General features: G+C 39.0%; 1 protein-coding gene across 2 annotated transcripts in view; it reads right to left on the reverse strand.

The window, feature by feature from the left end:
• ttc28 (tetratricopeptide repeat domain 28) overlaps window positions 1–15,385 on the reverse strand; it is a 584,574-nt gene extending 569,189 nt beyond the window's left edge. For both annotated transcript variants that reach the window (XM_056466243.1, XM_056466242.1), the window contains exon 1: window positions 15,141–15,385. In XM_056466243.1, coding sequence (XP_056322218.1) covers window positions 15,141–15,170 — 30 coding nt within the window. In that variant the 5' untranslated portion in view covers window positions 15,171–15,385. The remainder of the gene's footprint in view (window positions 1–15,140) is intronic.
• Window positions 15,386–15,931: the final 546 nt, after the last annotated feature.

The raw sequence follows: 15,931 nt of genomic DNA on the forward strand, positions 1-15,931 counted from the left end.
TTACTTAAACAACATGGCGCAAAATGAGTTGCGCTGGTCTGAAAATAGCAACAAATCACACCAAACACATCTTGCGCCTTATTGTGCCGGGTGTATGATAGAGCCTATAGTGATTTAAAGGGCAAATAGTTTACCTCTTTTTTATGATTTAATATTAATATTATGGTTCTTCTGAGTGTGCCAGTTTAGGTTCAGTTCAAAACACAATTCAGATTTTTTTATTATAATGTGTTAAAAAGTGGCATGTTGGGGGCGTGTCCACAGTTCGCTGATTTAGGGGTGTGTTGCTTCACATGTAGACTAGTTTCGGCTTCCCGAACGTAACAAGGGGGCGGGGCCATGACCCACTCTGTGTTCGCAACACAGACAGGCAGATTGAAAGGAGGAGGAGAGGATCACCATTCAGTCGTACATGTACGACTCGGACACAGACCAAGCAGAGAGTACAAAATCATATGTGTCTTTGTACAGTTTTACAGCCAACTGTGTGCTAGTTTCAAGTGCCGAGCTTGTACACAGAAACTAATAACTAATAAAGCACACTGAATTAACTTTGACTGAGGCACCGGATGCGCCGCTCGAAGCCGCGACACGGCACACCAGACACTCTCTGTGGCGCGGCAGAAACATGAAGTGACCCGAATCGTCGCGCCACGCATTTTTGAATTCTAAACATAGGTTTCTGCAGCGGTCCGCGGCGCCCAGCCGTCGACTTGAGTGTACCCTGATAGAAACCTATGTTTAGAATTCTAAAACGCATGCTAGTTAAGATCACAGGGAGCTTCTGGGATCGCGAGAAATGCAAACGGCTGAAGTATAAGGTAGACTCAATGAGAAGTACACATGTTTGCAAACCTACCTAAAGATACAACCAATAATTCCGATTAGAGCGATAATGTGGAGAATATTGCTCTTGTGTTGAGCCTAATGAGCCTTGCATCTAAAAATAGAGCTAGGGTGTTCCTTTAGTGATATCGCTTCGACTCACGCTGAAAATGGCGGACGTGAATCAACAAACTGAGGATATGATGACGTGCAGCTGTCAATCAATATTGGTGGGCGGGGGGACCGCTCTCCTGCGTAAAGTTGCAGTCGGTTTGAAAACAGCTCCAATTGGTCCACCGTTTTTTATGTCGTTAAATTGAAAAAAAAGCACTGGGTGTGCTTATATCACCCCAATATGACGGTCTATACACCATACATGCACATATGTCTGTCTAAACAGCTTGAAAAGTAGATTTTTTACCATAGGTGCCCTTTAAAGTCTGTAAAAACTGTAAGTTGCTAAGACTTTTCTTTCATTAGGTTGATGTACTGAAACTTCCAACTGAAACTGAATTTTGAGTATTTGAAGATTACTAAAATAATAATAATTGCTTTGTATTGGTACAACATGAAGGAACTTCGTGGAACCCTGCATTGTTTAAAGTGTAGATAGAAATGAATACATTTCGGCTGAATAAAAGTATTAAAAGTAAAGATTAGAAACAAATGGGCATCCTTACAGCTTTCTCCATATATTACAGAGCTCTCATGCAAAACAGAACAACGATGCAGCATCATTAACAATGATGTGCTGGCCCTAATTATCAATAAATTAAAGCTGACCTCTGTTTATGCACATCATAAACACAGGCACAATAAACATGGAGGACAATGCTTTTAAAAGCGTGTGTTCATTATTAGTAGCAGCACAGGGTTGGCCAGAGGACGTCAAATTATCCAAGCGTGGTGTGAAAATTGATTTGGGTAAAATATAGAAAGGTTATTTTCCCTTACCTGCTGTTTTTCCCCCATATGATCACAGCTCAAACTAATAATTGAGCTGATACTTAAACTCAAATTACTAAACTAATAATACCTGAGCCTAACATCTACATGTAAACAAGACCTTTAAGTAATCTAGAAAAACGTATGCCAGATATTCAAACGCACTGATGATAATAATAAGGTTTTGTTTAACTAGGACTGTGAAAATTGATTTGAGTAAAATATAGAAAGGTTGTTTTCCCTTACCTGCTGTTTTTTCCCCCCATATGATCACAGCTCAAACTAATAATTGAGCTGATACTTAAACTCAAATTACTAAACTAATAATACCTGAGTCTAACATCTACATGTAAACAAGACCTTTAAGTAATCTAGAAAAACGTATGCCAGATATTCAAACGCACTGATGATAATAATGAGGTTTTGTTTAACTACGGCTGCACGATACTGGCAAAATATGCAATATTCAATTGTTGAGTACTGCAATAACTGTATTCCTAACAAGATCTCATGGCAAATCGTAACTTTTTGATTTAGTTGCTAATTCATATAAATGTGTATGCTTATTCGTACAATTTTGTATGATTAGCTGATCCCCCAGTCATGGTTGGGTTTAGAGATGGCATTGGGTGCCACACCTCCTTTTAAAAAAGTATATTTTCATACGACTGAACTCGAATGAGGCTCAGTGGTTAGCACTATCACCTTCTTGCTAACAAATTAGCCACCGTAACACCCACATTCATTCACTATGGCTAATTTTTGTTTATCTAATATGTCTCTTGTCCGTCTCTGAGAAACTAGTGATGTCCTGTCTGAGACAATGTGAGTAAGTGAGTAAGAGAGTAATGTGTTGATATGGCCTGTGGCTTAGGCATGGGGTGTTAACCGTCTTCAAGGTATACTGCGATTTGGAAAAGTCAAGGTTTTAAAACCGTCAAAGTAATACCGTTCTTGCGGGATGTGTAAGATTTTTTTTTTATATACGAGCAATTACAGCATTATGGATGTGACATTTACAGTAAAATCTCAAAACCTAAATTCACAGAGAAAGTATACGTCAACATTATATTGAAACATCTGTTTGTATTTTGCAAAACAACTAAACACAGAGTTATGGGATCAGAAATATATCGATCTGTAAACGTGTTTTGTATTTTAAATGAGGAAAATCAACATGCGTTATGGATGTGACCAAAAAAGTTTGAGAGTTTACATTTACATTTACATTTAGTCATTTAGCAGACGCTTTTATCCAAAGCGACTTACAAATGAGGACAAGGAAGCAGTTTACACAACTATAAGAGCAGCAGTGAACAAGTGCTATAGACAAGTTTCAGGTGTGTAAAGTCTAAGAAGCTAAGCATTAGTAAACTTTTTTTTTTTTTGAGAGAGAGAGAGAGAGAGAGAGAGAGAAAGAGAGAGAGTGTACAGTTAGTGGTATAGCCAGAGAGGCAGTTGAAGATTAGGAAGGAAAGTGGAGACTAAACAGTTGCGTTTTTAGTCGTTTCTTGAAGACAGCAAGTGACTCTGCTGTTCTGATGTAGTTAGGGAGTTCATTCCACCAACTGGGCAGATTGAATGTGAGAGTTCGGGAAAGTGATTTCTTCCCTCTTCGGGATGGAACAACGAGGCGACGTTCATTCACAGAACGCAAGTTTCTGGAGGGCACATACATCTGCAGAAGTGAGAGCAGATACGAAGGAGCAAAGCCAGAGGTCGCTTTGTAAGCAAACATCAGAGCTTTGAATTTGATGCGAGCAGCAACTGGCAGCCAGTGCAAACGGGTGAGTAGCGGAGTGACATGTGCTCTTTTGGGTTCATCAAAGACCACTCGTGCTGCTGCGTTCTGAAGCAGCTGAAGAGGTTTGATAGGGTTAGCTGGAAGCCCGGCTAGTAGAGTTTGGAGAGAACAAGATCTTGAACAATGTATACAACATACTTTGTAGAAATTCTGTGAATTAAACTGCACAACCCAAAAGAAATAATGCTAATCAAAAGCAGTTGGCTCTCTATAGAACAAAAACAACAGACTTTATGTTATTTGCCATTTTTTGCATCTATGAGGAAAAAGATCCGTTATTGATGCGACAAATGAAATAGGCACTTGTGTGATTTTGGTAAATCAAATATAATAGTTTGAAAACATTAGCAGAGGTATTTTGAGTATTTTTAAAGCACTGTAAAATACTTGCTTGCACAAAAAAACGCAGAAAAGGTGTCAATATTATGCAAAAACCTAGTTTTGTTCATGGCAAGGTTGACATTTGCATGGAATTGCTCTTACAATTTTTGTTTAATTTTTTAGGACAACAGTATCTCCAGCAGAAAAAAATATCCAAAGATGCTGTTTTAAATTGTTAAGAAATCTGTGTTTTTGAAACAAATGAAGACAACAGAAGTCAATGCTTCATCTGAATTATATAATCTGATGTGTTTACTTCTCCAACATATCATAAATCTTTCAAAGAATAGAATATATTGTTTTAAAAGGGGGAATTTTTTTTTTTTTTTTACCCAGACATTAAAAACTAATGTATATTAGAGCAGTAATCACAATACCGTGATGCTGTGAAACCGTGATATTTTTATCTTGGCGGCCCAGTCCTATACAGGCCCATGCCTACTGTGGCTGCAGATGTGTTCAAGTCACTCAGAGCAAGGGCCTTTACACGTACACATTTTTTAGTCATTCATTCTTTTCAATCATTCATTTCTTTTCGGCTTAGTCCCTTCATTAATCAGTGGTCACCACAGCGGAATGAACCGCCAACTTATCGAGCAAATGTTTTACGCTCAAACTCCACACAGAAATGGCAACTGACCCAGTCGGGACTCGAACCAGCGACCTTCTTGCTGTGATTGGAACATTCAACAGCGCTACCCACTGCGCACCGTGCTGCCCCGACACATTTTTATAATTTCTCTAATTGTGATCCATATATTTTATAAAAAATAAATCTCTTTTTTGTTGAAGTGCCTTGTTTATTTTGTGATTTACGAATGTGTTACTACCATGTTACTAGTCACAATTCAGATTCCTTAGTACAATATTCATTCATTCATTTTCTTTTCAGCTTAGTCCCTTTATTTATCAGGGGTCGCCACAGCGGAATGAACCATCAATTCATCCAGCACATGTTTTACGCAGCGGATGGCCTTCCAGCCGCAACCCAGGACTGGGAAACACCCACACACTCTTGCACACACTCAAATACACTATGGTCAATTTAGCTTATTCAATTCACCTACAGCACATGTCTTTGGACTGTGGGAAAAACCGGAGCATCCAGAGAAAACCCATGCCAACATGAGAGAGAACATGCAAACTCCACACAGAAATGCCAAATGACCAGCCGGGGCTCGAACTAGCGACCTTCTTGCTGTGGGGCGATTGTGCTACCCACTGCACCACCGTGTTGCCCTACTACAATATTTCAGAAAAAAAAACATTTAGTTTTTATAAACTGTCCTCCAATTTAGATTTCTTCTCTATATATACATAATGTATAGAAGCTGTACACTCACCGGCCACTTTATTAGGTACACCTTCTCAACTGCTCGTTAACGCAAATTTCTAATCAGCCAATCACATGACATTAACTCAATGCATATAGGCATGTAGACATGGTCAAGACGATCTGCTGCAGTTCAAGTCGAGCATCCGTATGGGGAAGAAAGGTGATTTAAGTGACTTTAAACGTGGCATGGTTATTGGTGCCAGATGGGCTGGTCTGAGTATTTCAGAAACTGCTGATGTACTGGGATTTTCACGCACAACCATCTCTAGGTTGTGAGAAAATGGTCCAAAATAGAGAAAATATCCAGTGAGCGGCAGTTCTGTGGGCGCAAATCCCTTGTTGATGCCAGAGGTCGGAGGCCAGACTGTTTCCAGCTGATAGAAAGACAACAGTAACTCGAATAAACAACCGAGGTCTGCAGAAGAGCATCTCTGAACCACAACACGTCCAACCTTGAGGCAGATGGGCTACAGCAGCAGAAGACCACATTGGCTGCCACTCCTGTCAGCTAAGAATAGGAAACTGAGGCTACAATTCACACAGGAATACAATTAGCACATTTTTTCGTTCACTTTAGTACCAACTGAGAATCGTGTCAATGCCACAGCCTACCTGAATACTGTTGCTGACCATGTCCGTCCCTTTATGACCACAGTGTACACATCTTCTGATGGCTGCTTCCAGCAGGATAACGCACCATGTCATAAAGCGTGAATCATCTCAGACTGGTTTCTTGAACATGACAATGAGTTCACTGTACTCAAATGGCCTCCACAGTCAACAGAACTCAATCCAATAGAGCACCTTTAGGCTGTGGTGGAACGGGAGATTCGCATCATGCATGTGCAGCCGACAAATCTGCAGCAACTGCGTGATGCTATCATGTCAAGATGGAGCAAAATCTCTGAGGAATATTTCCAGCACCTTGTAGAATCTTTGCCATGAAGAATAAAGGCAGTTCTGAAGGACAAAATGGGATCCAACCCACTACTACTAAGATGTACCTAATAAAGTGGCCGGTAAGTATATGTATTGATCATTTATTATATGTGTTTGAGAATGTGTGAGGGCTTTCCCACCGCTGGAGATTCACTAGTTAGTGTATTCTCAGTGCTGGATTGCGGCTGGAAGAGCATCCGCTACATTAAAAATGACATATGCCAGAGTAATTGGCGATTCATTTCACTGTGGCAACCCCTGATAAATCAGGGACTATAGCCAAGAAAAGTGAGAAAAATGTGACTCAGAAATGTTTTCATAAGATTCAACACTAGTTTGATACACCAAACATTGGTTGATCCCTGTCTCACTGCTTCCATGTCTGTCTGGCTGCTCTTGATCCCACCCTCTGTCTGGAGCAGGTCAGGGGGCTGAGGCGCATTCCTGTCAAAATGAAAACAAGCCTCTCCTCTGGCAGGCATCAGGCCAATGGAGAAATGGATGCCCGCTCTGAAGGGCCTGTGGGGTGTTAGCTCAACTTTACACTATCTGTCTGTCTAACAGCTGTCTTAATCCTTCTCCTCTGCCCAAAACATTTCCAAACGTCTGAACATCTCACGAAATTCTAAACACTGACTGACCCCATAATGCTGGTAAGAAAAGTAAAACAGCACTGCCAAATGCTGCATTAGATTGCCAGTGCTGGACACTGTACACAAATCAAGTGCAGTACTTGAGTAGATACCAAAATATTACCCTCGTTAAAATGTAATAAACAGTGATTTTCAGTTGTATATATATATATATATATGTGGCGACGCAGTGGCACAGTAGGTAGTACTGTCGCCTCACAGCAAGAAGGTCGCTGGTTTGAGTCTCAGCTGGGTCAGTTGGCGTTTCTGTGTGGAGTTTGCATGTTCTCCCTGCGTTCGCGTGGGTTTCCTCTGGGTGCTCCGGTTTCCCCCACAGTCCAAAGACATGCGGTACAGGTGAATTGGGTAGGCTAAATTGTCCTTAGTGTATGGATGTTTCCCAGAGATGGGTTGCGGCTGGGAGGGCATCCAATGCATAAAACATGTGCTGGATAAGTTGGCGGTTCATTCTGCTGTGGCAAACCCTTTTTAATAAAGGGACTAAGCCGAAAAGAAAATGAATGAATGAATGCTCACGGATCTTCTTGGACAACACTGGAATACATCACATCCTTTCGGCCGGTCGCATTGGGTCTAGTTGCAGGAGTTTCAAATATTTCAACGGATCCGCAGCTCAATTCGGATCCAAATTTTCCGCATACGGAGATGATCGGAACTCCACTCAGCTCCCGGACTACTCTCCATTGGAAATGAATGACTTCCATTCTGTTGCTTGTCATTTGTCATGTGCAGTGGAGAGGAGGCTTTAGAATGGCACTTACATGTTTAATAATGATTTAATCAGCTGTAGTTTGTAGGTTTACGCTGAGTTTGTCTCCTCTAAGGGTTCATTATGCGGTTTCTGTCACCATCTTGTGTATGGACAATGTCAACCGTCTTTGCTTTGCTACAAAACAATTACATTCTTGCCTAAAAAGCCTCAAAAGTACTTTATGTTGTCCAACAGCAGCAAAACTTGTCAAACTGTAGTCCTCTGCTTGCCACTCGTGTGGGCGGAGTAATACACAAGAGTGAAGAGGCTATATGGGTTCTGATATTGCTGAATATTGCACGTCAATCAGCCTTCCTTTATCTTAGTAGTCCCACACCACAGATGTTGACTTATTTTGGGCACCAAGTCCTCCTGTGCTGAACTCATCATACCTGTTTATGCAGCCTATTAAGTCTCCTGTTCTCGCACTCTGTTTAGACATGCTGCATTATGATTGGAAGGGTTGGGCGATGTCGACCAATTTGGCATTGTACGATGTCTAATGTAAAACATCATGATGGATGATGGCATTGTCGTCTTATAAGGCGGTGAATTAATTATTTATGAATAATTAATTAATTCATAACAAATTAATTATTTGTAGCCTAACATTTCAACTACCTGACCCGCATGGTCTTAGTTTTACCCATAACCAAATCATAAATAAATAAAGATAAGTTACACACAAATTACCACCTTTCAATCACTTTTTCTGAGGGACTCTGGCATGAATCGGCAGAGTGATCTGTTTCTGTATAATGGTGTCCACAAACTTGGTCGGTAAAAGGTGCCCAACCAACAGTATCTGAGGTTTTCACTAAAATTAGCAAGTACAAGTGTGAAAGTGAAAGATTGAAGCAGTGTACTGACCGCTATGTTTCCATCCAAAAATGCGAATGAACTTTATGCGCAAAACTGGATTATCGCATTAAAGACGTGCGAATAAAGCAGCGCTTCCATCCAACGAGTCAAAGCGAACAAAATCGTCACTTCCTGATTAACTGGTGCCAAATATCAACAGTAAAAACTGAATTTACTGCGGTAGGAGAAGCTGCGTCAATCTTTTCTTCATCTAATAAATGACTTGCGCCTCAGAAGGTAATCCTGACATGAAGTGAACGCGCGGTGGCGTTTGAAGGTGTCAGACGCGGAGCACAGACACTCTTGATTCTGCAGTTCATTAATATAATAACACTGATACTTAAACAGTAAGGCATTTTAGATTGACCAAAACAACAGTTCAGATGTTTTACAGTGTGCTCAGCCTGCTGGTTTGTCCATTTACGCACATTTTCATCATCACATGATCTCTCATAACAAAATCACATGACCTTTTTTGATGCGCATACTGAAATTTGTGCGGTAAAAGTGTATTTCCATTGTAGTTTATGCGCATCTTTTCTTATCGAATAAAAAGTTTATCCTACTCAGTTATGCGCATACGTTTTTTATGCGCATTTTCAAAATGTATGCGCATCATGGCATTTCCATCAACCGTTTTTTAATGCGCATATGCAAAATGAGCAGAAAATAGGTGGATAGAAACATAGCTACTGTGACACGTTACCTTATTGATTCAAAAGACAGAAGAGTCGTTAGATTGAGACAAGATTAATTAAATATCACATTTAACAACTATAGTGAGACGCCATTCAGCGGTACATCCTTGTTAAACTGCCAGACGTACACTGCTCTCTGGAGCTCAAACGAGCGCATGACAGTGTGTGTGGCTGTGTGTGTTGCTGTGTCTTTGTCTGGGTCACATGCGTTTTCAGCAGACGGAGGGCTGTTCGGAAATGCTAAGTAAAACAGTGTGGATGTGGATCATTTTCATTCTAAAACGCCATTTTAAAGCTGAGATGTATTAGTGTAAGCGGGGGTCTAAGTGTGTATTTTTCGCGAGCAGGTTTGCGGATTTTTAATGACCACAGAGAGTCAGGACCTCGATTTAACGTCTCATCCGAAAGACGGCGCCCACTGACAGTGTAGTGTCCCCTTCACTTTTACTGGGGCATTAGGACTCATGCAGACCACAGGTTGAGCGCCCCCTGCTGGCCTCACTAACACCACGTCCAACAGCAACCTAGTTTTTCCCATGTGGTCTCCCATCCAGGTACTGACCACGCTCAGCCCTGCTTAGCTTCAGTGAGTAACTGGTATTTGGCTGCAGGGTGATATGGCTGTGGCCAAAATCATGCTATAAGGCCATTTAGAAACGGCGCATTTAAATCGCGATTTTTATTCAATTTTAATTAATCGCACAGCCCTAGTTGTGTGCCTGCTGGGCCCCAACTTGTGAATACAAAAATCTCACTGAATTACAATTAATATCGAATGTTTTTCGATATTAAAAATGTTTTTAAATTCATTTATTTTATTTTCAGCTTAGCCCCTTGATTAATCAGGGGTCGCCACAGCGGAATGAACTCCCAACTCATTCAGCATATGTTTTACGCCCAAACTCCACACAGAAATGCCAACTGACCCAGCCAGGGCTTGAACCGGGAACCTTCTTACTGTGTGGCGACCGTGCTTCCCACTGCGCCACCGTGACGCCCATGTTTTTAAATGTAAACTGATATTTTCTACTTACACAAGGCAGAAATAACGGAGTTAAAACCATTTTTAGTTGGTGAAAATCATTTTGGCCACCACTGTTAAAATTACAAAAAGGAAACATGTAACATTGAATAAACATTGAATTTGTATTGTAAAATGTTCTCCTCAAAAACACTTTTAACAGTCTAAAACTAAGTCAAACAATAAACAAACATTCACTTGCAGCAAGGACAGACATGGTTTGCGTCAAACACAACAAAGTTTTGAAATTAATGCATTTCTATGTTTGATTTTAGGGACATCTGTTTATTTTCTTGTATGATAAACATAATTATTCATGCACTGGTTCATGTAGCATCTGAGTATTGATGAAAAACAGAAAAACATCAGGACTGTCACCACATATTTTTGCAAATATTCTCTAATGTGTCGTATTTCTGCAATCAGGATGCATTAAGCACTTCCTTGTATTTTATAACGCAAGAATGGAATTTCACATAAACAGCATACAGTAAGTATACGACTGTAAGTATGGGAGAAACGTTTTGATTTCTGTTGCCAGTGATGGTTGACGACTGCTGCTAAATATTTCATTCAGCTTGGTTTGTTTAAAAACACCAGGATGCACTCAGATGAGTGTGTGGCCATCTGCTGCCCCCTGAAACATCCCCCTTGACTTATTCATTTAAAGATTTTCTCCACATTCTCGCAGTCTGAGTTCAAAGAAAACACAGGTGCACCCGCCAACATCTGTGGAGTCTGAAAACACCACGAATCACGTCATGGTCTGCAGGGAATGACCACTACGGAGGTTGCCTGGATGACAACATGTGATGTAACTTGTCAGCACCTGCTATCTAAACACAATCATTTAGGCTACAATACACATACAGTTGAAGTCAGAGTTATTAGCCATCCTGAATTATTACCCCCCTGTATAAATCTTCCCTAATTTCTGTTTAACGTAAAGAAGACACATTTCTAATCATAATAGTTTTAATAACTCATTTCTAATAAGGGATTTATTTTATCTTTGCCATGATGGCAGTACATAATATTTTACTAGATATTTTTCAGGATACTAGTGTTCAGCTTAAAATGATATTTAAAGGCTTGATTTGCTTAATTAGGCAAGGTAGGGTAATTAGGCAAGTTATTAAATTGAAAAAAAATATATTACTTAAGGGGGATACTAATTTTGACCTTAAAATGTTTTTTTAAAAAATTTAATTTTTATTCTTTTATTCTAGCCGAAATAAAACAAATGAGATGTAAAATATTATAGGAAAATTCCTGTGCTGAACTCATCATCCCTGTTTATGAACCCTATTTAAGGCTGATTTATACTTCTGCATCAAGCGCACGCGTATGGTCCGGCACAGCCTTTGAGTGGTCGTAAAGCCCTCGCCGTGACTATCGCGCACCGTTCAAAAAATTTAACTACATGTCGCATCGACGCATAGTGAAAGCTCTGTGATTGGTCAGTTTGGTAACTGTGACTGGTGTGGGTCATACCTGTCAACATTGGGATGTGAAAATAAGGGATATGCCCACCATAATAAGGGATTCCTCCGACAACCCAACCCCCCCAATTTAAAAAATCCCCAAATTACCAAATATATTCATTTGGAGCTGTTTCTTTGTAAATAAACAATTAATTGGTCAGTTATATTTTTATTATTATTATTTACAAAAGAAAACTTTAATAGTATACACTAGCAGCAAACAGAGCAGCTAATTAAAATTAATAGCTATTATAAAGAAATAGATTCAAGCTATCAAATCTCATTAGCCGTTTCATTGTATAACTTACACATTCTGATAAAAGAGCAGCGAATTAATCTTTTACATCTCTTATTTATTTAGATTTTTTTTTTCATTACATTAAATAACAGGTGTCACTTATAAATGCACAGATCTAACGTTATAATGAAAGGTTTCGATTGCTTTCATAACTTTTTATGCTCATTTAGGACGAAATTACTTGTGTTTGAAAAAAACCCACCAAGATCGACATCTTTAGATATTATTATTATTAATTATGTGTATATGTCTGTTCCAACACACACCCACAACCCAGACTTTCGCTCCGCTTCAAATTGCGTGTACAGTATCTGTTTGGGAAACAGCGTTCATTATCACTAAGGAGTTGACAGTCATGCACTGCTATATGACTGTTTTGAGGATTGCATATGAAGGGGAGACGGTACCTGTAATGAAAAGGAAAGGGAATCCTGCGGTTTTTATATTTATCTCGAAGAGTTTTCATGCCTAAACAAAGCGAAAGCACAGAACAGACTCACATATAAGAGAAAGGGGCGGCCCCTGGTGGTTCGGCGGTATGGGTTGCATATAGGGAGGCTCGGCTTTTTAATGTGTATTTGCCACCCTTCAGACAAAGACTGTAAAATACGGGAGAATCCCGGGAAAAACAAGAGGGTTGACAGGTATGGTGTGGGTGGGACTGAGAGCTGCGTGAACCCGTTGGAGTGTGTGTCGAGTCCTGTGAAGTTGCTCTAGATGGAAACTGTTGCATTGTGTTTAACTTACGATTAATGTCGTTGCACATCTGCCGGTTCCCGCCTCTAAATGAGTGAGTTTGAGCTACTTAAGGTAGCATTCAGAAAAAACAAAACACCAGTGAAGAAACACGACACAGAGGAACATAAAAACCTACTGCTAGCAAGCGTTTGGGAAGTGTTATTGCAGAGCAACACGAACAGCACGCAGAAGTATAAATGCACCACCATTATACGCAAGTCAGGCACTGTGGGTCACGCTGATCACTCGACAACGAAGTATAAATCAGCCTTTAGTGTTCTCACACTCTGTTCAGGCACGCTGCGTTATGATTTAGAAATCACACATATAAATCACGATTTCGATTTGATTTCAATTAATCGTACAGCACTAGTTGTGTGCCTGCTGGCATATTAGTTTTAATAACTGTTTTCTAATAACTGATTTCTCTTATCTTTGCCATGATGACAGCACTTGATCATTTTCAAGATATTAGTATTCAGCACAGCTTAAAGTGAAATCTAAAAACTTAACTAGGTTAATTAGCTTAATTAGGCAAGCTTAATTCAAAAAATATATATTGCTGAAGGGGGCAAATAATATTGACCTTAAAATGTTTTCAAGAAATTCAAAATATGCTTTTATTCTAACCGAAATAGTAAGTCGCTTTGGACAAAAGCATCTGCTTAATGATTAAATATAAATGTATATTTTTCTGTCAAAAAAATTATAACGTGACAATAAATTATGCAACTATGCATTTCTAGTTTAGTCAAATATAATTTAGCAATCAATATCCTCAATAGCAGGGTCCCTGTCCCTGGGTGGCAGTACCTGGTCAGTACCTGGATGGGAGACCACATGGGAAAGCTAGGTTGGTGCTGCCGGACCGGTGTCATAAGAAATCGGGTCCCCCCTGACAATTGGGTTCGCCTAGGATCCTATTGGTTCACTGGAGTTGTAATAGGTATAGTTTGTAGTGCCTGACTAATATATATATATATATATATATATATATATATATATATATATATATATATATATATATATATATATATATATATATATATATATAAATGCCATGAAATCTCGTTTAAATTTATGTAATTTAAAAGAGCGTTATAATGACATAAAACTATTTTAAATTATGTATTTCGTATACTGATTTACAACTAAAGGCATGTGTAAAGTTTTTTTAGATAGCCTGCTACATGCTACCACTTCTTATGTAAATATATCTAAAATTACATATAATACATAAAAACATCAAAAACTCACTAACTCAATCTGCGTCTGTGTGGGTCCTAACGCCCCAGTATTAATGAAGGGGACACTATACTGCTCAGTGAGCGCCGTCTTTCGGATGGGATGTTAAAACGAGATCACTAAAAATCACAGGATGTCCTTTGAAATGAAAATCCCAGGATGTCCTGGCCAAATTTGCCCACTGGCCTCTGTCCATGGCCTCATAACCATCCCCATATCATAATTTCCTTCATCACTTTGTCTCCTCTCAACCAATCAGCTGGTGTGCGGTCTGACACAATATGGCTGCCGTCATGTCATCCAGGTGGATGCTACACACAGGTGGTGGATGGGGAGATTTCCACCAAAAATGTGTAAAGTGCTTTGTGTGTCCAGAAAAGCGCTCTATAAATGTAAAGTAATTATTATTATTACTTCATTTTGATCGAACTATATACACACTTTATCAATGAAATTGTACAATAGAGCAAAATGATACAAAAAGTAATGCTTTTTGACAGAAATGATCACTGACTAAATCTGCTATAGGACTTGCTTAGGTATTGCCAAGTCCTTGCTTACTTGCTTAGGAATATCCACCAAACAAATTACACAAGAAACATACAAGAAACATACAAGAAACAATAAACTAATAGTTTTCATGAAATTTCATGAGTGTCCATGATATATCAAACCTGCAACCTCTGGGTGATCACACCATATCTCCAAACATCTGGCCATGGTCTGATATGGATGATAAATGTCATCATGATGACTACTGTCAAAACTGTCATTTCCTCTATTCTAATATGAAACGTCAGGAGGTGCATTACAGAAATGCTTAAGTACAGATTGTTTACCTGACAATGTAGTCTTTTAAACCATCTCATGCAAACACACACTGGTAATTCTATTAGTAACAAAAATGACATGTTAATCTAAAATATAAAGTTGCATAATAAGCACCCTAATGTTTAAAAAAAGAGCTGGAAAGAATCTATAAAACTGAAGCCATGTCAAATCTGACTTTCTGTTTTCACTGAGGCTTTGCTACTGCACTTTGGGGCACGCCAACAGGAAAGCCAGTCTTAATGAAAGTACACCGCAATAATACATCCAGTTTTGCAGCACATTGTTACACAACACAGTCTCACGTTTCACTGAAGTTGTTCGTTTATTTACCTTTTCGCGTCTCGTTCCTTGTTTCTCCATCCTGTCCTACTTTATTATTCAGCTGTTTCAAACTTCCATCCCATGATACTCCACACGCTCCGAATCCACGAGAAATAGCCTCGTTTCCCCGACTAAACCTCCTTCAGAGTCACTTTGTGTTGCTGCATAAGTTGGTTGATGCACAGGGCTTGCAGAATCGCTCAGCAGCTCCTCAGAAAACAGTTATTCCAGAGGAAAGTTCGCCATGTTTTTCTTCTCTCTCCTCCCGGTAGAGGCGGTTCAGATGGTTTCAGTAGTTCAGGGCTTCAGTTACTATTTATGACATCAGACGGGAGTTAAGTTACCTACTGTGACTAGTTACTAGACGTGGACCATAGGTGCACTTCACAGACAAGCATCTTTCAAAATTATCAAGCTGTAATTACTATGTGACTAAATATTTTCAATTTTTTTTAAAAAGACCGACCATTAAATAAAAATAAAATTTAAAAAAGGATTAACTGAAATGCTATTATGATTATTATTATTATTATTATTGTTGTTGTTGTTGTTGTTGTTGTTGTTGTTATTTATTACACTGACTTTATTAATAATATTTTTCAATGATTTGCAGATGATACATTGGCTACATACACATACATACATACATACATACATACATACATACATACATACATACATACATACATACATACATACATACATACATACATATTAATTTAATTTAAAAAATATTAATTAATAATTTTTTGGACACGTTATCATTGTTAAAATAAAATTGTAAATTAAATTAAAAATAC

The sequence above is a fragment of the Danio aesculapii genome, chromosome 10, assembly GCF_903798145.1.
Source record: "Danio aesculapii chromosome 10, fDanAes4.1, whole genome shotgun sequence".
In the NCBI taxonomy this organism is placed as follows: Eukaryota; Metazoa; Chordata; class Actinopteri; order Cypriniformes; family Danionidae; genus Danio; species Danio aesculapii.